We start from the raw sequence: 22,922 nt of genomic DNA, 5'->3' as shown, positions 1-22,922 counted from the left end.
AATATTGAGGCAGGTCTGAAATTGGCTGTAAAATGTATGATTTATTTGTTTGTTTGTATTCTGGTTTAACGCCGTACGCAGCTATATTGCAGCTATATGTCGGAGGTCTGTAAATAATCGAGTCTGGACCAGACAATCCGGTGATCAACATTATGGGATTTGATGATATGTGACAAGCAAGGCCTCACCACGCTCTGACGACAAGCACAAGACCAATTCCAACCCGCATTCTAAACCGGGTAGTACAACGAATTCTACAAGATTGTTTGGCAATATATCACAAGGAACGTACCTTGGAAGATGCTGCGCTTCGTTCTTGACAACCGAGTTGAAGCTGAAACAGACATAAAATGCTGATGCCAAGCAGACCATTTCCTAAGACATTTCAAGAGCCATGTATAACCAAAGACTCTTCAATGGCAAGCATTAACTAACGAATAATAACAAATGAATGATAAATATATATCATAGAATAAGTATTAGATACGTGAGGTTGTGAGGTGAAATGGGGTTTAACATCGTACTTAAGAATATTTCGCTCATATGACGACGTGCATGCGTGTGTATGTGTGGCTGCTTGTACTAGCCCAGACTTAAGCTGGATTTATAGTGCTAGTTAATTGAGATACCATGCCGCAGTTAAGCATGAATACCCTACTCAGACACATTATACTCCGAGCCGACCAGTCCTTTTTGTACCCATTAATGCCGAGTGCCAGGCAGGGACCAGCAAGTCTTTTTAACGCCTTTTGGTATGGCGCGGCTGGGGATCGAACCCACGACCTTCCGCTCTCCGGCCGGACATTCTCTTACCATGCCCATCAATCATAGATCAGCCTATCATGTGTCTTGATTGTGATTCTTGTTTTGTCAACCCATCACCTATCCCCACAAGAGGAGCGGTGGAGCGGTTGGGTAGCCTAGTGGTTAAGGCGTTCGCTTGTCGAGCTGAAGACCCGGGTTCCATTCCCCACATGGGTACAATGTGTGAAGCCCATTTCTGGTGTCCCCCGCCGTGATATTGCTGGAATATGGCTAAAGGCGGCGTAAAACTAAACTCACTCTCATTTAGCAAGATGGCAATCTTTGGAGCCATTCCCCGTCCCACGTCGTTAATACGAAAACAAACCTCAATTCAAACACTAAATCACTGCGATGTATTTCCCTCACATGGTGTAACACCTGTTTACAACTCACATTTAAATGGCGTCCTCTCAGGGTTTATTCTCCTGGCGCTGTTGTCACAGTCTTTCACCACCCAAGGCTTGTTGCACCTTCTGATATTGTAGTCGAACAGGTTCTCTCCCTCACATTCCATCCTGTTGGGTACACTCCCAATACACCAGATGTATTCACGGCAGCTTGTGGGGTGGCGGAAATACCCGTAGGAGGTGGGGCACTGGTACCCTGTAACATTGATAACGGTATATCAGCAGTGGCGTCCATGGGGGAATTCTGGGATAGAATTGGTTCCAAGCCACCCGTGTTGGTCGTAAGGTGGTGGGGTGCTGGATTTGTGTCTATCACATCCTACGTGGGCGAGTGAGTATGATTTTACGCCGCTTTTAGCAATATCCCAGCAATATCACGGCGGGGGACACCAGAAATGGGCTTCACAGATTGTACTCTAGGGGGAATCGAACCCGGGCCTTCGGCGTGACGAGCGCACACTTTAACCACTAGGCTACCCCACCGCCCCCGAAAATCAGTGATGACACCAGGTGTTCACCCTAGGGTTGGCATATCCTGCTCCACCGGTGCACACGCCACTTTCCAAATTTGTGTTTTAATCAGTTTAAAAACAACAAGGCATATAATCCGGGCGAGTGTATAGTTCGAATCCATATCATACAGATCCAGCAAAACTCATTTTATCGAGACCGCCTCTGTAGTGTAGTGGTTAGAGCGTCCGCCCGGAGAGCGGAAGGTCGCGGGTTCGATCCCCGACCGTGTCATACCCAAAGACGTTAAAATATGGTACTTGTTGGTCCCTGCCTGGCGCTCGGCATTAATGGGTACAACAAGGACTGGTCGGCTCGGAATCAGTATAATGTGTCTGAGTGGGGTATTCATGCTTCACTGCGGCATGGTATCTCAGTGGGCTAGCACTATAAAACCAGCTTCAGTCTGGGCTAGTACAAGCAGCCGCACATACACATACACACACATTCACGTCGTCATATGAGCGAAATATTCTCAAGCACGACGTTAAACCCAATTTCACCTCACCTCATTTTATAGATTTGACTACAGATGAATGTTAACACACATACACAATGTAGTTTTCATTGTTAACAAATCAGTTTCTTTAAATTTAGTTTACACCAATGAAAGTTTAGAGTTGTGTATTTACCTTTGACCACATCTCGTTTATTTCTTGACAGGTGTAGTGGATCTGGAATAAAAGATTCTTTTCATACAAGACACGTTTTTACCATCTCAAATTAAATCCAGCATCTGAAACAATGTCAAATGTCACTTTTTTCTCATGTTACTGAATAAATAGTTAAAACGACTCAGGAATGCTTTTAAACGTATCAATGCTACAGGGATCGTAGTTTGTGCTACTGAAATCGTACCATTATACGACTTCCATATATCGTAAACATGTCGTTTATGAGTATCGATCAAAAAGTGAAAAAGAAATACAAATTAATTTAAAAGTCTTGTGCCTGCATTGAAACATTGCAGTATATTTTATAAGACACGAAAAACCACGGACCTAGGCTTTAGGGTAACTGACGATTACACGAGGTATTGGGAATAGTAAAATAGCCATCCTTTCCCTTGAAAATAACAACGTACATACACATAGTTGACAATCACGATAATTTCAAATCGCTTACGTTGAGTGTTGGCGATCAGGTGCCTGACTCTGAGGGTGTGGGTTCGAATCCCGGATGGACCTCAACCCAACAAAAGTACTAGAATTTGTACTTTACTAAGAAAGTGTAATCCCAAACATAACATATGTTACATTTGACCACTTTCTAAATGGCATTGTGTATTCACAGATTATTTCCAAGCTTTCTAAATGTGAAATACACGTGCTATACAGGTAGGTGACGTTTTTGACCATGTCTGGGCTATAGGGATTTAATGGAAGCACGACATAACGTATTTCTTTTAAATTGAAAACAAACATCTTTATTGCTATAATTATTGTGGCTCACTTGTAATGCATTACGGTAAGGCAGACTTCAGGAATTACCTTGGTCTGTTCTCTGGTTACCATCGCAACCAAAAACTTTATTGCGTTGGTCGCACCGCTTAATGTCGTAATTGAAGAGGTTATCTCCTAGACAGGCCTGGAGATGGGGTACGCTGTCCACGCACCAGATGTACTCGTTACACGTGGTCGGGTGACGGTAGTAGCCGGTGGAAGACGGGCACTGGAACCCTGGAAAATAGGTTATATTTTCTTTATTATTTTAGATCAACATTATGCTTTACAGACTATAATAAAACCACACTCACTCACTCACTGGCAAGGCTCATCATCAGCTCAGATACCCCTGTAACCTCTACACGCAGCCCTGACAACGAATGGGACTTCTCCCAGGAAGCGCTGCCTTGTCAATTAATATCATGATGCGTAAATATTCAATATGTGTATATATACTCATGCCAATAATGGTTGTCCCCCCCTTCAATCTTTTTAATTGGAGAGGGGGTGGGGGTGTGATGTGTGTGTGTGGGGGTGGGGTGGGGTTGGTATGGTATGGAGGGGGTGACAACCATTATTGGCATGACTATACTATTAACGGTCCTTATTAGAATGAGGACATTTGAACAACCAAACAGTTGAATAATGGCTTTCAGGTTCGGAGTTCGAGGTCGGCTCGGAGTCAGTATAATGTGTCTGAGTGGGGTATTCATGCTTAACTGCGGCATGGTATCTCAGTGAGCTAGCACTATAAAACCAGCTTCAGTCTGGGCTAGTACAAGCAGCCGCACATACACTTACACACGCATGCACGTCGTCATATGAGCGAAATATTCTCAAGCACGACGTTAAACCCAATTTCACCTCACCTCATTTTATAGATTTGACTACAGATGAATGTTAACACACATACACAATGTAGTTTTCATTGTTAACAAATCAGTTTCTTTAAATTAAGTTTACACCAATAAAAGTTTAGAGTTGTGTATTTACCTTTGACCACATCTCGTTTATTTCTTGACAGGTGTAGTGGATCTGGAATAAAAGATTCTTTTCATACAAGACACGTTTTTACCATCTCAAATTAAATCCAACATCTGAAACAATGTCAAATGTCACTTTTTCTCATGTTACTGAATAAATAGTTAAAACGACTCAGGAATGCTTTTTAACGTAACAGTACTAAAGGGATCGTAGTTTGTGCTACTGAAATCGTACCATTATACGACTTCCATATATCGTAAACATGTCGTTTATGAGTATCGATCAAAAAGTGAAAAAGAAATACAAATTAATTTAAAAGTCTTGTGCCTGCATTGAAACATTGCAGTATATTTTATAAGACCCGAAAAACCACGGACCTAGGCTTTGGGTAACTGACGATTACACGAGGTATTGGGAATAGTAAAATAGCCATCCTTTCCTTGAAAATAACAACGTAAATACACATTTGACAAATACGATAATTTCAAATCGCTTACGTTGAGTGTTGGCGATCAGGTGCCTGACTCTGAGGGTGTGGGTTCGAATCCCGAATGGGACTCAACCCAACAAAAGTACTAGAATTTGTACTTTACTAAGAAAGTGTAATCCTAAATATAACATATGTTACATTTGACCACTTTCTAAATGGCATTGTGTATTCACAGATTATTTCCAAGCTTTCTAAATGTGAAATACACGTGCAATACAGGTAGGTGACGTTTTTGACCATGTCTGGGGTATAGGGATTTAATGGAAGCACGACATAACATATTTCTTTTAAATTGAAAACAAACATCTTTATTGCTATAATTATTGTGGCTCACTTGTAATGCATTACGGTAAGGCAGACTTCAGGAATTACCTTGGTCTGTTCTCTGGTTACCATCGCAACCAAAAACTTTATTGCGTTGGTCGCACCGCTTAATGTCGTAATTGAAGAGGTTATCTCCTAGACAAGCCTGGAGACGGGGTACGCTGTTCACGCACCAGATGTACTCGTTACACGTGGTCGGGTGACGGTAGTAGCCGTGGGAAGACGGGCACTGGAACCCTGGAAAATAGGTTATATTTTCTTTATTATTTTAGATCAACATTATGCTTTACAGACTATAATAAAACCACACTCACTCACTCACTGGTAAGGCTCATCATCAGCTCAGATACCCCTGTAACCTCTACACGCAGCCCTAACAACGAATGGGACTTCTCCATCATGATGCGTAAATATTCAACGCTTACATATGTGTATATACTATTAACGGTCCTTATTAGAATGAGGACATTTGAACAAGCAAACAGTTGAATAATGGCTTTCAGGTTCAAGATAGGATGACTGTTGATAGACATGCAGATATATATGCACACAAGTGTATGTTGTAACAATAATTGGGGACGAGGTACGATGGTGTGCGGTGGTCGGTATACATACAGGGTTATATGTTACGACATGTTTACAATCGTTGTCACAGTAACGAACTGCGTCTTTATCTGATCCGACTGCAGATCCTAAGGTTCTGTTGTGCAAAATATTATTGCCAAAATACGCCCTACATTCTGCATATATTAATTTTTTTTGTAGAATCGGGTTCAACGTCACTGGGAGGATATACACAACTATATTAGGGCGTTGGTGGTTCATGTAAAGGTGTTATTGACTCTTACATAATCATGATGATCCTGTTACGTCAGTTAACACAGTGAAAGTGAGTGAGTGAGTTTAGTTTTACTCGGAAGACATTTTCACCATGATATATTCAGTTTGAATACATAACTGTAATTGAAAACATTAAACCCATGTATCAGTCTAGTATTGCGCTGTGACATGGTGATTTTCATGAGTGAGTGTTGTTTTATGCCGTGATCATCAATCTTTCAACAATACTGTCACCACTATCCCTAAATGCAGATGATGCTAGTTTCTAATACATCGCTAATAAATTCCAATTATCATCTTGTGTGTAAAAAAAAGTATTGTCATTTCCTTATTGAAAAAACATACAAGTTAATTATATGTGAAACGTTACGGTAACCAAGCAGATGGTATTTGAGTCAGTCCTGCTTCCCCGTGTGATGAGAATCTCAATACTACCCACAGGCAGTGTGCCAAATAGCAACTGGCCCGCCAGCCCGTGGCTAGTAAAAATCCACTCGGGCCAGTAAATCTCTGGCCCGACAGGCTAGTGTTTTCACTTATTCATACATGATACCAAGGGCTCAAACTAAATACTGAATTGTCACACAAGTGTCAGCTCTCAATATATTGTATACAGTGCCAGCTTGAATATCTGGACACAATGTTTTTGAAAGTTTAAAATTGGGGTGTCCTTAAAAAACAGCCTTCGTCTAAATCTAAATCAAGCAATCCAAATCTTTGAATGTATATTATGACGGGAAGTCATCCAATACTATACCGAACATATTTTACACGATATTATCCGAGGGCATACCTTTATCCAAGAGGTACCAAATGAAAGATCGTTTTTCATTTCCTGCAATTTTTAGAGAAATGTTATACCCCTATATGTTGTGATGACTAATATCTCGTTAACCACATTACCCAAATATGTGAACTTTGGGATATGGCTTTGCTAATGTTTCCTTCAAAATAAAATGGAAACTTTTCAAACATATTGGACATCGAGAATATAGTGAGGCTGACTACCTTTTTGAACGCCCCTCGTATATATCCCCTGGTACTCCCTACTATTTACGTCATGAAGGAGCAAGCATACACTCCGAAACGTCGTGTTTTTCTCATGCTTATGCATGTGTGAAAATATGACTGAATACATCATGCATATGTATGTGCAAAGCTAGGTTTGCTGACTAAAGCAGGCTTATGCATATTTACAGCTGCATTAACTAGATAGAGCACGCATATGAATTTGTAAAGCTAGGCTAAGAGAATAAAGTTCATTGTTATGTTCAAACCGCCGATTTAGGATGGGCATATCTCAGCAGATTATCATAGATAAACTAAACTCTTTGCGTCGGTTGTATCCTCTGGGTAATACCATGCTTATCGTAATCCTAATTCCTTACATCCGAACCTCTATCAAAAGACCACGCCAACATTATATAAATTCCTTCCGCCCTCAGCCATCTTCATACCCCAGCATGTGTTGTCAATCAGATTAACCCACTTGTTTAATTATTTGTCTATCAAACATCACCTTCGATCCCAATCCCTAAAGTAAAAACAACGTTCCCGCGATCGATAACAACAACTTCCTGAAATTGTCTCGGCAACTGAGCATGTTGTCTTGACTGTTCTCAATCTGTCAACCACTCACAAGTATCATCAAAAGTCTACAGCATCAGCCCCTAAAATACACTGTTCTTCACCGACATGTCGCGTGCCACGGCGGCGCCGTCAAGGTCAGCTGAGACGTCGGTGTTGGTTTGTTTGGTCGACGTCACTTTGTCTTTGTGAATGGAGTGACTGTTATAGACGTTTATTGAAGCTAAACAGTGTTTTTCCTTTTAATTTAAACATTACTTATAACTTTGCAAATTGTGGTTTTATGACACGGGTGTAGCGTTGTGGCGTGGAGACGGAGCTATGTGTTACTTTGACGTCGTGTACGGTGTTGCCAAGGTTACCTTTCATTACCTAAACACACACACTAAACACCGCGTGGCCTATGCGACTCTTAAACCTTGCATTTCGAGATAATACAGAGAAAACGCTTGAAAATTGGACTTGAGAAAAGCACCGTAACAAAACGTAATCAAAACGTTACTAGATTAAAACCGTCGTCAAAGCACTGTGAAGTTAAGGTCCTTGTCCCAACTGTCATGCCCGTAGCATATACCATCGATTAAACATTTTTTGTTAGTATTATTTTTTCCATCATCACACATAAATGTTTTGATGACATTTAAGGTTGAGGATTTGATTAAATTTCCTTATACCGCTTTTGATTAAATCGATTGGTTTTATCGCTTCCTTGACAAGGGCTTCATATACTGATTGAAGATTAGTGTGTAATAGTCTTATTCAATCGATATACTACGTCAGTGCATTTACACTTAAAATCCAGAACAAAATCTAAACATAACTATTAAGAAATATTCATGTGTGTTGAGTTGACAGCCGCGTGTAGTTTCTTATACATCAACTGAAAATATGTCATTATATGTCCATAAGTGATATGATATTTACAGTTATGACAAAAGATGGAAAGTGCGCTTGGACCTACTACGAGAGGGACTTGCCAAATAAAGTCACGTGACGACCCTTCTCTGGAGAGTTACCACGTGATGAAACCTTAGTTCCGGAGACACAACAGAACAGATACAGCTGGGACAATCCTCAATCGCGATATTTCGTTATTATATTTCAAGTGCCGAGAAATGGTGTATTTATGTGTTCTCTACTCGGGATCCCGTTTTAGTATTGGTAGACGAAATACCTAGGTGAGTGAGTGAGTGAGTTGGGTTTGACGCCGACTTTAGCAATATCACGACGGGGGACACCAGCAATGGGGAATCAAAACCAGGTCTTCGGTGTGACGAGCGAACGCTTTAACTACTAGGCTACACCACTATCTTACGATCAGCACGGGTTTACGATCAGCACAAATGGGCTTCACACATTGTACACATGTGGGAAATCGAACCCGGGTCTTCAGAGTGCCGAGCGAACGCCTTAACCACTAGGCTACCACACCGTCCCCCCTTGGAGAGAAGCTAAAGGTAACTGGAGCATTAAAACCATGATGTGTTACTGAAACCATTTGTTGTACTGTCTATAAGCAGGCTTGATATGTGGTTAATTGTATGTAAAAGATCATCTCGGGTTTAAATGGAGGGGCAGTTTAACGATACAGTGGCAATATTTACGGTGCGGGGCAGGGGACGGACAATGGAGACGGAATTATAGAACTGATTTAGAAGATGGACTTGGAGGACGAATAAAGAGAGCCCGTTACAGAACTGGTAGAGGGCGGGTTCCGAGCACAGGCAGAGGGGACGGTTAGATAAGATGGATTTTATGTTGCTGGTAAAGAAGGTGGGTTTTATAGTACTGGTGGAGAAGGTGGGTTTTATAGTACTAGTAGAGAAGATGGATTTTATTGTACTGATAAAGAAGGTGGGTTTTATAGTACTGGTGGAGAAGGTGTATTTTAAAGTACCTAGCAGAGAAGATGGATTTTATTGTACTGGTGAAGAAGATGGGCTTTATAGTACTGGCGTAAAACGTGAGTTGTATAGTACTGGTGGAGAACATGGATTTTACTGTACTGGTAGAGAAGGTGGGTTGTAAATTACTGGTGAGTGAATTAGCCAGTGAGTGAGTTCAGTTTTACGCCGCTTGTAGCAATACTCCAGCAATACCACGGCGGGGGACACCAGAAATTGGCTTCATACATTTCACTCATGTGGGGAATCGAACCCGGGTGTTCGGCTTGACGAGTGAACGCTTTAACCACTAGGTTATCCAATCGCCCCTTATTGTACTGATGGAAAGTTGGGTTTAATAATTAATACTGGTGTGGAAGGTGGGTTTTATAGTACTGTAACGAAGGTGGGTTTTATAGTACTGTAAAGAAAGTGGGTTTTATAGTACTGTAATGAAGGTGGGTTTTATAGTACTGTAAAGACAGTGGGTTTTATAGTACTGTAACGAAGGTGGGTTTTATAGTACTGTAAAGAAGGTGGGTTTTATAGCACTGTAAAGAAAGTGGATTTTATAGTAATAATACTGTGAAGAAGGTGGGTTTTATAGTACTGTAAAGAAGGTGGGTTTTATAGTACTGTAAAGAAGGTAGGTTTTATAGTACTGTAAAGAAGGTGGGTTTTATAGTACTGTAAAGAAGGTGGGTTTTATAGTACTGTAAAGAAGGTGGGTTTTATAGTACTGTGAAGAAGGTGGGTTTTATAGTACTGTAAAGAAGGTGGGTTTTATAGTACTGTGAAGAAGGTGGGTTTTATAGTACTGTAAAGAAGGTGGATTTTATAGTACTGTAAAGAAGGTGGGTTTTATAGTACTGTGAAGAAGGTGGATTTTATAGTACTGTAAAGAAGGTGGATTTTATAGTAATGTAAAGAAGGTGGGTTTTATGGTACTATAAAGAAGGTGGGTTTTATCGTACTGGTAGAGAAGGTGGGTTTTACAGTACTGGTGTAGAAAGTGGGTTTAGACGGGTAGAGGAGGCGGATTGAGAGGATATATTTACTGGACGAATATAGAAGCTGGGTTTAGAGGATCAGCATGGAAGGTCCGTTAATAGAACTGTTACAGAGATGGTAGAGAAGGTACGTGTAGAGGCCAGGTAGAGGAGGTGGATGTTATAGAACTCGTAGTGATGATTGGTTTAGAGCACAATGGAGTACTGTGTGACGTTAGGCAAATAGTAATTCCTTTTTTAGGTAAATTGTGTAAATGGCTGGTGCTACCGGTACGGAAGGACACGCTGACCCTTTGGCATCAATAATATTCAGTGATCAATTGATATCAGCTGTTTTCCCCTTCACACTAAACGGAACATGTTTCGTCAGGATAGCCAAGGGTATTTCTTGCACTAATGTTCTATATTCAGAGTGAGTGAGTGAGTTTAGTTTTACGCCACACACAGCAAGATTCCAGCTATATGGCGGCGGTCTGTAACTAATCAAGTTTGGACCAGAAAATCCAGTGATCAACAGCATAAACATCGATCTACGGAACTGGTATACGATGTCAGCTCGCCTGACCACCCGATCCCGTTAGTTGATGGTATATTTGCCAGAGACGATCTAAACAAAGTGCTATACAAATCGATCTTAGTGCTGTGATGATCGCAGTCCTATGTTACAGGCTGCTTTCGGAACAGGATCCGGGTCAGGATTATTCAGGTATCTGTTTGACTGATTGTTGTTTAACGCCGCACTCAGCAATATTCCAGCTATATGACGGGTATGTATTTGAGAGTTAACAGTAAACAATATTCATGATGCAGTAACTATTACGGTATTTTACGAAAGTGTGATAAATGCACGGGATTTTTCTTTTTCGCATTATCTCAAGTAAACTGAACGTAGCAGAACAAAAAGCACAACCTAAATGTATATTTCCCTCATCTTTTATCAAACAATCTTAAAATACGTGCCAAATCCATGTGTCTTTTTAAGAAGCTGTAATCAAAACTAACGCTATTGCCTCTCCAGTACAATTTGCAGAGAGCTTCACAATACTAACACCCATTCAAGCATTTTACACAACATCACCATCTATGCATCTTTTGCAGTTCATGTTACCGTTACAAGAAGCCCATTCCATCCAGCGAAGGTAAACACACAGACGCACGCACACGAAACACGCAAACACACATGCGCACGCCCTATGGCAGTTGAATGTCCTCTCCCATGCGAAATGGTGTCCAATGGAACAGGTTATTTCACCATGAAGGGTAATGGATGCATTTGCGCTTGTGAAATGATGTGCATCAACAGCTAGAGGCTAATAGTGCATTATGTACGTGTGAAAAGCGTTGATCTAACTAATAACTAAGAACAAAGTGCATACATGTGGTGAAAAGCAATGTAATATGCAATGTGCATAGATACGGCTCCTGTGACTAGCCAATACCTTCCTTCACCTAATTGCAATGTGCAGTTTCACAAAAGAGATTACCTTTAATGACGCTTCGCTTATGTCTTGATAATTCATGTGAACCTGTCAAATGGAAAATCGGGATTGAATCCAGTTCACATAATACATATTAATCCTTTATCCGCTCTCCTCCTTCGCTGAACATCCGTACGCTTGGCTTCATAGCTGATCCATGCCTGTTTGCTTTCATTTAACTTTGAAAAAAGTGACTTTTCAACGTTCATAGTTGTACAACATATATGCATTGACTTTTATAATGTGTTGATGGATTATGACACAGTTTTGAAATTTAGGTCAAATGAGAACGACAGGACATAAATATAGAAATGCTGACTAAGCAACATAGGTATAGTCACTGTTATTTCAAGGTTAAGTCAAAGCAACGTCAATGACAATTACAGGTCAATGGGTGCTCTTCAATTTGAATGAATACGGTGTTAGTAAAATGTTAGTATTTCATTAAATAAAAGACTCACTGCATGAGCTGTCTTGTTTTATTTGAAACATGAGAGTGAAACACATCTATTTTCAATGTACAGCGTTCATTTCGCCTTTTAAAATTAAAGTAAAGGCTTTAAGGTTATCTCGATAATACTGTGATCTACAAATGATTGACGTTACATTGACTTGCAAGAGACAACGTCCTATTATACTGTCATGAGACAAAAAGAGTAAAGAAATATGATTCTGTGGAACCAAAATGAGATCGGATGCTTCACGGTCTTGAGGTAGTACATCTCGATTACTCACTCATACAACAATGTCCATTTTCGCTGGCTGTTAATTATTGGATCAGGACAATGACTTTGGCTTAAAATATTTCTGATCAACTTATTGCATATTTTTACTCTTATAGGGAAGGGATCTTTTTCCATCTAAGCTGCAATCAGGAATGGACCTAGGCCAAGAGCAGCGATGGATGACAGGGTCAAAGAAGAGACCTCCCTGACACATCTGAATACGAGGCACACTATTGATGCACCACCAATACATTGTACAGTCATCAGCGTGTCGGAAGTAACCATCGTCTCCTCCACAGATATCAAATCCTTGGTATGCCACAGCTAAGAAGTAAAAACGTATGCATTAACACTTTCATCAACAATATTCTCACATCAGATGAAATGTTTGGAAAATGGTTTATTTAACGTTATTTCTGCGCGTACCATACTGGTAGGGTATGAACATCAGTTTTGTGTAATCCGATTACTATCCCGAGTTGATTAAAGAGAAACGACAAAACCATTTTCACTTTCGTAAGACATTTCTTAGTCGACTGTACAATTCTGACTTCATCATGAGATGTGTTTGTTTGACACATTCAGCAGTATTGGTCCAACTTGGCTGACCGATCGCAACAAAACAAATGTATGCCAGCAAACACGGAATGATCTGGTAAATTCGTGATTATTTACAAAAAACTGTTACAGCTTGAATACTTTCCATTGCGTCGAAAAACAACATTGACTAAATGGTGCAAAAAATGCAATGTTGATGCACCCATTGAGTGGAAGAATTATTTCGAAATAATAAAAGAAAAAAAGCCATATAATACTAGATGTTTGCGTAAGGTCGACGGTTCCTTCCCGGCCGTTGGGGTAGCCTAGTGGTAAAAGCGTTCGCTCCTCACGCGAAGACCTGGGTTCGATTCCCTACATGGTTACAATGTGTGAAGACCATTTTGGTGTCCCCCGCCGTGATATCGCAGGAATATTGCTAAACGCGGCGTAAAACTAAACTCATTCACTCACTCACTCACACCAGAGAGACACTCACCTTTCACGTCAGCTTCACGCTTCTGTCTTCCACTTGACTTGACCTTGGACAGAACACCTTCAGAATAAAGTTTACAAATATATATCTGTGCATATTCAAATATTACGGCATATTGGGTTTCTTCATATTGAGCATCTCTGAATATTTCAAAACTGTTCAACTGAACGAAAACTGTACTTTCAAACCCCACACAAATCATTGTTAAACAGAAAGTCTAAGTCTGAAGTTAAATAAGAATTCAAAGACTAAGTACGGTAAATAACAACGCGAAATCCCGTTATATATTCACATGAAATCACAAAAAGCAAAATCGATTTTATGATCCCCACTAAACCATGACACCGGGTTTTCGCGAACAGGTATGTCATGTCCCACCAGGGGCACATTGATGATTTTAGTTTGGTCGGATTGTTGTTTTACGCCGCACTCAGCAATATCCCAGCTGTATTGCGGCGGTCTGTAATTATCGAGTCTGGACCAGACAGTCCAGTGATCAACATAATGAGCATCGATCTACGCAACTGGGATACGATGACATGTGCTAACCAAGTCAGCGAGCCTGACCACCTGATCCCGTCAGTCGCCTCTTACGATAAGCATGGGTTGCTGAAGAGAAATTCTAACTCGGATCTACACGGGTTGAATTTAGTCCTAAAACACACATGACTTAAACTAACCTGTTAAAGCTTTGGCCATGTAGCTGTCCCATCCCTGGTCGTTCCACCTGTGGTTATCCTGCTCCCAGCTGTTGAGATGCTGTGGGGGCTGACGGGGAGGCTGAGGCTGAGGTTGAGGTTGGGGCTGACTCCAACCACCACCTCCTACATCAGTTCTTGCTCCGTCATCACTGCAGCCAGAGACGGCGTACGGCCAGTTGCAGAAGTTGGTGATGGTGCTGAAGAATGATCCGGGTGGGCAGTGGGTGACGTGCGCGACACCCCCGACACACCAGTAGTAGAGGTCGCATCGGGTTTCATGCTGGAAGTGGCCGTCTGATTCTATGCAGGTAAACGCTACTGAGAGACCCAGCAGGCCTGAAAGGAAAAATATGGCCGTTTATATCACCGTTGTCACTGATGTTACTTGGAAGTCCTGACCTGACTATTCAACAGAATGAATGCATTTTCAAATGTGTGCAAACTTTTATTCATCAATCAAAACGTTTTGAGTGATCACATAAGTCGTGTCCCTTCCTCTCTTCTCTCTTTTATTTTCCTATCTCTTCTCTGTATTCTTTCCTAAGATGTATATACTTGAAATTGTATGCATGTAAATATTAGGGAGCGGGTATTTTAAGTTGGATAACTTGTCCCCAATCCCTTTCACATTTGTGAATAAAATATGTTTAAATCACACTTCAACATAAAGAATATTGTCTCAGAAGAGACCAATTAGTATCCAGTCCTTTGATATAAATTGTAGTAATACGAGTAATATGTTGTTATCAACCAACTTCTGGGCATATTAACAATGTCCTAATGAAAACAGTGTTTGGTAATACCGCATAACGACATCTTTTAATGAGTGAGTGAGTTTGGTTTTACGCCGCTTATAGCAATATTCCAGCAATATTAAGGCGGGGGACACCAGAAATGGGCTTCACACATTGTACCTATTTGGGAAATCGAGCCCGGGTCGTCGGCGTGACGAGCGTACGCTTAAACCACTAGGCTACCCGGTACCCAATCGCCCCACAGCTTTGAGTGATAATTCTACGATGACATGGTGGAAAAAAAAATGGCTCAACATATTGTACCAATGGGGAAATCAAACCCAGACACTTTGACCCCAAGATGCGTAAAACGCCCCCTTTGAAATTACTATATCATCATATGAAAAATAAACAATAACGAAACAAATCTATTTTCGTGTTAAAAAGGGGTGCCATGATAGTCTGCCCTGATTTGTCAGTAGTAGTCACAGTGCTCATGAAAATAATACACTTAGGGAATTATGACATCATTGAGCTTTTTAACCCCGGCCTTGGCCCATCTTTGCCTCAAGATCTGTTTAATAAGAGTACAAAGGAATTAACTCTGACGTCAGATGAGAGCTCTGTTGTAAGGATATGAAAGTTGCACGTTTTAATATTTGGAAGTATCTGAGCTTAATACCATCACAAAAGGCAACTTCAAAGCCCTTTCTTTCCACAGAGATCACAATGACAGCTAGGCATTCCTCTATTTGAGAAACAACACATACAGATCCCCTTGTTTATTCACATTAGAGTGCCGCCATTTTTTCCCCATGGACTGGTGTTTGTTGAATCTTTGACAAAGCGTGTTTTGTTAGCGAAAGTCATGTATGAGATTTGCCAATGTTTGTACTGTTAACTCCTAAAACCAAAAGTGTTTTGAAATTTTACACAGATATCCTAGAACATGACTTGTCTTTGATTTCCGAATATCATTGATGGTTGATATTTGGGTCTCACCGGCTACTCCAGAAAATCTGCCGAGCTGTTAGCTAGCTGTTCGTGAGCTGATCCCAAGGAACAGCTAGATGAAGATGGTCTTTTACCGTGCAGAGAGTAACCAGTAAACTCAATATTTACACTAACAGCCTTAGACATGTCCCCTCTAAGAATTAACCCTGTCAATCTACCAGACAACGAAATTTCGACTTCAAGTGGAATATTTGCTGATAAAGCGTTCTCGGACCACCTGTTTCATATTCTCCCAAGGAAGCTGATAACTGAAAGACCATTTGTCCTATTATCGGGATATTAATGATAATAATAATAATAATCTTAATATTAGTTTGTAATGTACATATCTACACAAATGAATCGTAATTATGTGAGGTGAGGTGAAGTGAGGTAAGGTGAGATGAGGTGAGGTGAAATTGGGTTTAACGTCGCGCTTGAGAATATTTCGCTCATATGACGACGTGCATGCGTGTGTATGTGTATGTGCGGATGCTTGTACTAGCCCAGACTGAAGCTGGTTTTATAGTGCTAGCCCACTGAGATACCATGCCGCAGTGAAGCATGAATACCCCACTTAGACACATTATACTGATTCCGAGCCGACCAGTCCTTGTTGTACCCATTAATGCCGAGCGCCAGGCAGGGACCAACAAGTACCATATTTTAACGTCTTTTGGTATGACGCGGTCGGGGATCGAACCCGCGACCTTCCGCTCTTCGGGCGGACGCTCTAACCACTACACCACGGAGGTGGTCCGTAATTATGTGAGTCATTATAGTTTATAATGGCTACAGGTAACCTAGTGGTTACAGCGTTCGCTCGTCACACCGACGAACCAGGTTCGATTCACCACGTGGGTACAATGTGTGGAACCCATTTCTGATGTCTCCCGTCGTGATATCGCTGCCCCATTGGTGGCCACTGTTACAACCACTTGAAAGCAAGCACCTTTCAGTTAGAAATCTTGCTACAATATGCTTAACTTGGACAATAGCATCGGATATAATTTTGTCACTAAGCCCCAATGGTTTAGCTGTCAACCACATGTCTGCAAAAAGACTTCTTTTGAAGCCTTTACTAAGGTCTGAGAAAGAAGCGTATGACACGCTTTAAGTTTCTACAACATTAACAACATAGAATGGCAGCGGTTCGCAAATGTCTGTTTTCTGAACTTGGGATTGAATTATTCTGTTTGTGACAAGACGATACAGCTGCTAATTAAAGCAGGCAGGTCACTGCAATTTATGGGTGACTGGTGATCATCACTTGAACATTTCATGCGTAACCAACCCACCGATACACTACTCAAAAAAGTTAGAGACCACGAGATTCTTTCCTACAATGAAACTATCTATCACGCAAAGTCGTATAAGCCACACTAACATAAAATAATCAGATTTCTGTAATATTTGTTAAGTACACGGTGGATTCACCGTGTTTGTAGTAGGTTCCGATATACACAGTAGTCAAATGGACACAAATAGTTTTATGGCATCGTACACTGTAACTCGCCAGTAAAGTTTAAAAGAGGTTCTGCTTGTCGCAGAAGCTGTAATAACCTTGACTGACTCATCTTATTGAAAACGAAACATATACTTATTATCAGTAATTAACGTTCACAAGGCACTGTATAATTAGTTTGTGATAAATACAAAGATCTGATAGAGAAACATCTTCCACATATTAAACATGTCCATAAAAACGATATGTTAATGGTAAATTGATCAAACTCCCAAAATCCTCTTGTTATACATGCAGTTGCAACCTCCAAAAGGAAAGTCATTTTGCTATGAGATCTGATTCTCCTCTCTTACCGAATAGTGGTATCTGCATGGAACCATTGACAAACTATAGGATACAAACTGTCCTCAGTATTAAACTATGTGTCATTGACGGGAGGTACGTTAATACGATGGGTAGAGTGTTCGCTCGGTAATATGGTCCAACCCGTGGGTGCCCCGTCACGTTATCTACCGAACTATCTAGACTAATATAGTTATGAACTCTCAAGTTAAAGAATCGTCATTCCGCTGGCATATTACAATATTATGCCTGACAGCCTGCACATCAGCACAGTTAAAATGTCCCCAAAAGTACCAACATAATGTATTATAGAATATGTCCTTATAACTACACATTAAGCAGGTTTGGGGTATAACAATGTATGTTTATAGATTCATTAAAGCTGAATCTTCTCCACACGTACCCAGGTGAGTGAGTGAGAGTTTACACTTACCCACCCAGTTTTAGTTTTACGCCGCTTTTAGCAATATTCCATCAATATCACGGCGGGGACACAAGAAAAGGGCATCACACATTGTACCCATGTGGAGAATCGAACCCACGAGGCTACCCCAACGCGACAACCAGTGTGGAATTAAACGTTGGCCTTTACGCAAACATGTAGTATTATATGGAGATGTGTTTGTCTATATCACAATAGTAATGTCTTACATTGCATTTGGATGACGATGAGCAAGCACGACAGTTCCACACGGGAACATTTTACTTAAATATCGCAGTTTTGCTTTGTTGCAGGCTTATCAAAGCACTGTAGTTCTCGATTGTGGGTGAATGAGATTAGTTTTACGCCGCTTTTAGCAATTTTCCAGCAATATCACGGCAGGGCACACCAGAAATGGGTTTCACACATTGTGCCCATGTGTAGAATCAAACCCGGGTCTTCGGCGTGACGAGCGAACGGTTTAACCACTAGGCTATCCCATCGCCCTTACACTTACCCAGCCTTGACTTTTAGTCATTGTATTACAGAGCAGATAGGGTATGAAAGCCCTGGATTGAGGTTACTCAATAAACACATATTTACGTGCTTAGGTTTACATCTTCGTTGTTTTGACATATCAGTTTCTATAGCTGTTAGAAGCAGTAAGGTAGAACCAGTAGAAGAACAAGGTTCGGTTCCCACATGGGTACAATGAGTGAAGCCCATTCCCGGGGCCCCCTGCCGTAATAATGCTGGAATATTGCTACAAGCGGAGTACAACCCAACTCTGACTCACACACACCTTTCAAGAGTCAAATGTAATATTGACTCCCCAGTAAAACGAAATCGTTTCATTCTCAATTGCCGCATGTTAGAATAACCAAGAAAGGAATTTTTTTGCTCTTAGCATTAACATTTTATAGATTTTAGATTTATAGAAAATTTTATATAAAAACCCAACGTCAGACAATAATGAGTCTCAATTAACTGCCAAATATTTTTCCATGAGGCATGACAGGCAAAATAGTATGCGCGTGGATCACTAATGGTACCTGTAGACATACGGATACAGATACAGATTCTCCAAAAGCATAGACATGTTTCATATTATACTATAAGAAAGGCTCTGCCATCTCATTTTGTATATCACCCATCTGATAATTTGTTCCTTAAACCATACATTCACAGTACAGATGACAAAAAACCACGGTATAAATAGTTGTTAGTTTATGAAATATAAGATCTCATTGTAAAAGAGCAATCAATCTCGGATCACTTCCGAAACAAAATCCATTAACAACATAAAAAAACGAAGAGAATAGATGACATAGGCCATCCCCTTGTATGACCTCCATCAAGAAGTAGCTACTAAATTACTAAATTAGAGGCATCAACTCACTCACCTGATAAGACAACTAAAGTGAATGAGACGCCCATAATTACTGCAGTAGGTCCTGGGCTCTGACCGTTCTCTGTGACAAGGAACTTTGACAATGATCCCCTCGTGGAGCCGATTGCTTAAATACCCAGTCCTCGGCTAGTTTTTATTTCGGGAAAGCTAACACTACAGAAGAAACGAGCCGTGCGCAGTCGCAGATCAGGTATGTATCTCGGCTTTTCATTGGACGGAAGGGGAAAAAAGGCCACCTTTGGTGAAGCACGTTTGCGTCACCATGTTATCCGTCATGTCAAGTACAAAAGCCCCATTTAACTGGAAAAGCTAACATCACGGGAATATTGTATCAACTGGCTCCGTTTGTGGAACCAGCGTTGAGAATCTTGTTTCGGGTTGCGTCTCGTCCTAACTTACAGAAATAACCTGGAGTTGTCGGGGGCATGTTCACAGCAAACTGAAAACTGACTTTTTGTAAACGTGAATGAATAGGTGTCATATTTTACCATTGTGTATAAATTTAAAAAGTTTGCGCTCGAACTAATTGCAGATTCTGGTGTATTTATGACCTGTTTGGGTTATTTTGCCAACTGCCTGTTTGTTTATCCACCTGCTGGATACATATTTGCAATAGCTGACCAAAGTGTGACTCCTTCCCTTTGTCCAGAGCTGACACTTGCTCGCAAAAATATTGTCATCTTTCTGCAAACCTGACGCATTATTTGTGACTGGAAACAGCTTTGAATTTCAACGGCGATATCACAAGAAGTATTGATGTGCATTTGTCATTCATGTGTCAAGACGTTTCTTTTGAACTATAATATTTAGAAACAGCAAACAGTGCAAATATGAAATGTTTTTCGTGAATGTTTTCCATAAATGGATTGAAACACTGGCAAATTAGAAATATTCGTCAGCATGAAACAAAAATATGTTTCTGCAGTGTAACGAATTCATCATTCTGTGTGAAGTGACATTTTATATAATATTTGTAAACACCAATTTGTGTTTGAACCAAATCATCCACGTTCTCGCTTTGCCTTCAAAGTGCCGCCCAATTTTGCTATGTATGTGAGCCGTTTTTCATCGACGGCATTGAAATTGAAATGCTTTATTGACGTTATAAAACACCATTGTTGGCGGAAAACATTTCCAATCAAACATGACTGAACGATCTGACATAATGGCAAATATGCACTACACCAAAAAGTGAGATGAAATAACGACGGAGGTAAATGCTCGCCCTGTTGACTTCCTGTTTTGAAGGGCGGGGATTCAAGAATACACTATGTGCATGCTGGCACCATCTACATGAGCACTAGCAAACAGCTTTTCTCTGTAAATGTACGTAATCATCCTTACAAATATCTTTTCGTGAGAAAAGACAAGCCGCTACGCTCCAAAAAGTAAACGACATGAAAAAGTCAGCGTTACAGAGATTAGAACACATATGTAAACATCGCTATGAATTTCGTGGCCAGACATTTTGCCAAACATCACACTGTAGGAAATATTAACACTCTGCGCGCTTGCAACTCGCAGGTTTCAAGGTCACGCCACGAACGCTGCAACAATTTGATGCTTAAAATATATTAGCACAAGATATGTGATTTAATGTCCTTTGTCTTTCAAAGACATGTAAATAATGCAGCTTGAATGTTAAGAATAATGCTTTAAAAAGGTGCAATGTTAAAAATTATCATATTTCACTTACTAAGTGTTTCATGGTGACTAATATATTTGGTCGTTTGACTCATATCTCATACAACACAGAGTGAGTTAGTTGCGTTTAACGTCCTTTACACAGTATTCTAGCTATATCACAGCGTCTTAACAGTGATAGTAGTTCAACATGGTTGTATTCATAATGTAGTCAAACTGCGTATAAATCGAATAGACAGAATGATTAATTATTTTCGGTACATCGAGATATAATGATTGCTTTGTATGACAGTCATTTTAAGAAAGAGACGCAGAAATATTTACAACAAAATTGTGAAGATAAGTATACTGACCCTCATATGTTAAATTGAAAAAAGAGAACAATAATGCAAAATGATCCTTATTGTCTTTGAACTTGAAATTAGTTTAGTCACTTTTTCTTCATGTTATATGTTAGTTCTGAAGGGAAATGCGTGTTAATACTTCATCTGTTCATCCTAAACATGGATGTGACATGTTTCAACTGCAACCGCAATGTACACTCACACGGTTTTAGGAGGCACATGTCATCGGCTTCTCGAAACACTCTTCCTGTCCTTTAATTAACATATAATATGTTTAAAACCAACAAAAAGCATCAGGCTTTCCTCAGCAGATTGCGGAGATAAAAAGATAAAAAAACACAATGTACGATTGCTAGACAAGCTAAAGGCCTCATCCACGACAAACACAAAGATTAAGTCTGCACACAGAAAACAATCCTCTCCGAAACGTGACGAGAAGAGAGTGATATTTTTGTGTTTCGGTGATCATGGATTCCCGATAGCTTTCATTTTGCTCCTCTTAAGATACTGTCTGCTTAGTGAAAGTAAAAACACCAATGTGTTCGAGAAGCCATGGAATAAATAAAGAACGTTCACCTAGAAAAATCCTATACTTTTTATCCGATTTACATTTTGCTGTCTGTTTCATTTGCTGCACCGAGCTGCTGATCGCCTGTGTGGCTTCTATTATTTGACTATGACTTTGACTTTGTAGTTCCCATTATCAACTGTTTGCAACTCGGTGTTTTATGACAGTGTCTTGAGTGTGCATCGCAAATATTACACGCCACATTCACGATGTATCTGCTGTACTGGAATGTTCATCTCCTTTACGGTTTCTATTGTTTGACTTTGACTTTGGGTGGTTCTCATGAAGGTTTCTAAAGGGTGCAGTGCAAATATTAACGCCCCATTCACGATGATTGTCAATGGTTGAATAATTCACCCTGAATTATATTATATGTATGTTAGATGTGACAGATCACTTACGTCTTTGATGTGCATTTAGAAAGTGGAAACAAATGAAGACCTGAAACGTGCTAGATAGCAACTTGCAACTTGCATGTTGACTCTTGCTCAGTTGATGTTACAACATTCGAGGCCTCAGTAAAGCTTTAAAAACTATTGATTGTAGATATGTGGAGAAAATTTCACAATGTGACAAGGTGACAGCAAACGATGTTCAATGTCATTACCTATTTTGACTTATGCCATATTCTTCCGAATTTTCCAGGTGAACATTTGACTAGCTGGTATAAAGAATAAAAAGAAGTTGTTATCCATAAAAACGCGTCATGTATTCATGTTCGTCCAACTTCTATATGCCTTTCAAGAACTTGACTTGCCTTTATGATGTTTATGACCAGT

At 40.3% G+C, this 22,922-nt stretch overlaps 1 protein-coding gene across 1 annotated transcript in view; it reads right to left on the bottom strand.

Annotated features, from left to right (window-relative positions):
• LOC124267127 overlaps positions 1 to 22,922 on the bottom strand; it is a 43,199-nt gene that overhangs the window by 8,623 nt on the left and 11,654 nt on the right. The window contains exons 2-7 of the mRNA XM_046702006.1: positions 14,201 to 14,557; positions 13,524 to 13,580; positions 5,013 to 5,201; positions 3,212 to 3,400; positions 1,198 to 1,407; positions 293 to 334 (exon numbers count right to left, since the gene is read on the bottom strand). Of these exons, the coding sequence (XP_046557962.1) occupies positions 293 to 334; positions 1,198 to 1,407; positions 3,212 to 3,400; positions 5,013 to 5,201; positions 13,524 to 13,580; positions 14,201 to 14,557 (1,044 nt within the window). The remainder of the gene's footprint in view (positions 1 to 292; positions 335 to 1,197; positions 1,408 to 3,211; positions 3,401 to 5,012; positions 5,202 to 13,523; positions 13,581 to 14,200; positions 14,558 to 22,922) is intronic.

Source organism: Haliotis rubra, unplaced genomic scaffold (assembly GCF_003918875.1).
Source record: "Haliotis rubra isolate DU_JTF1 unplaced genomic scaffold, ASM391887v1 Scf1001, whole genome shotgun sequence".
Lineage (NCBI taxonomy): Eukaryota > Metazoa > Mollusca > Gastropoda > Lepetellida > Haliotidae > Haliotis > Haliotis rubra.
Note: the sequence above shows the minus strand (reverse complement) of the source record. Positions and strands in the feature narration are given on the sequence as shown.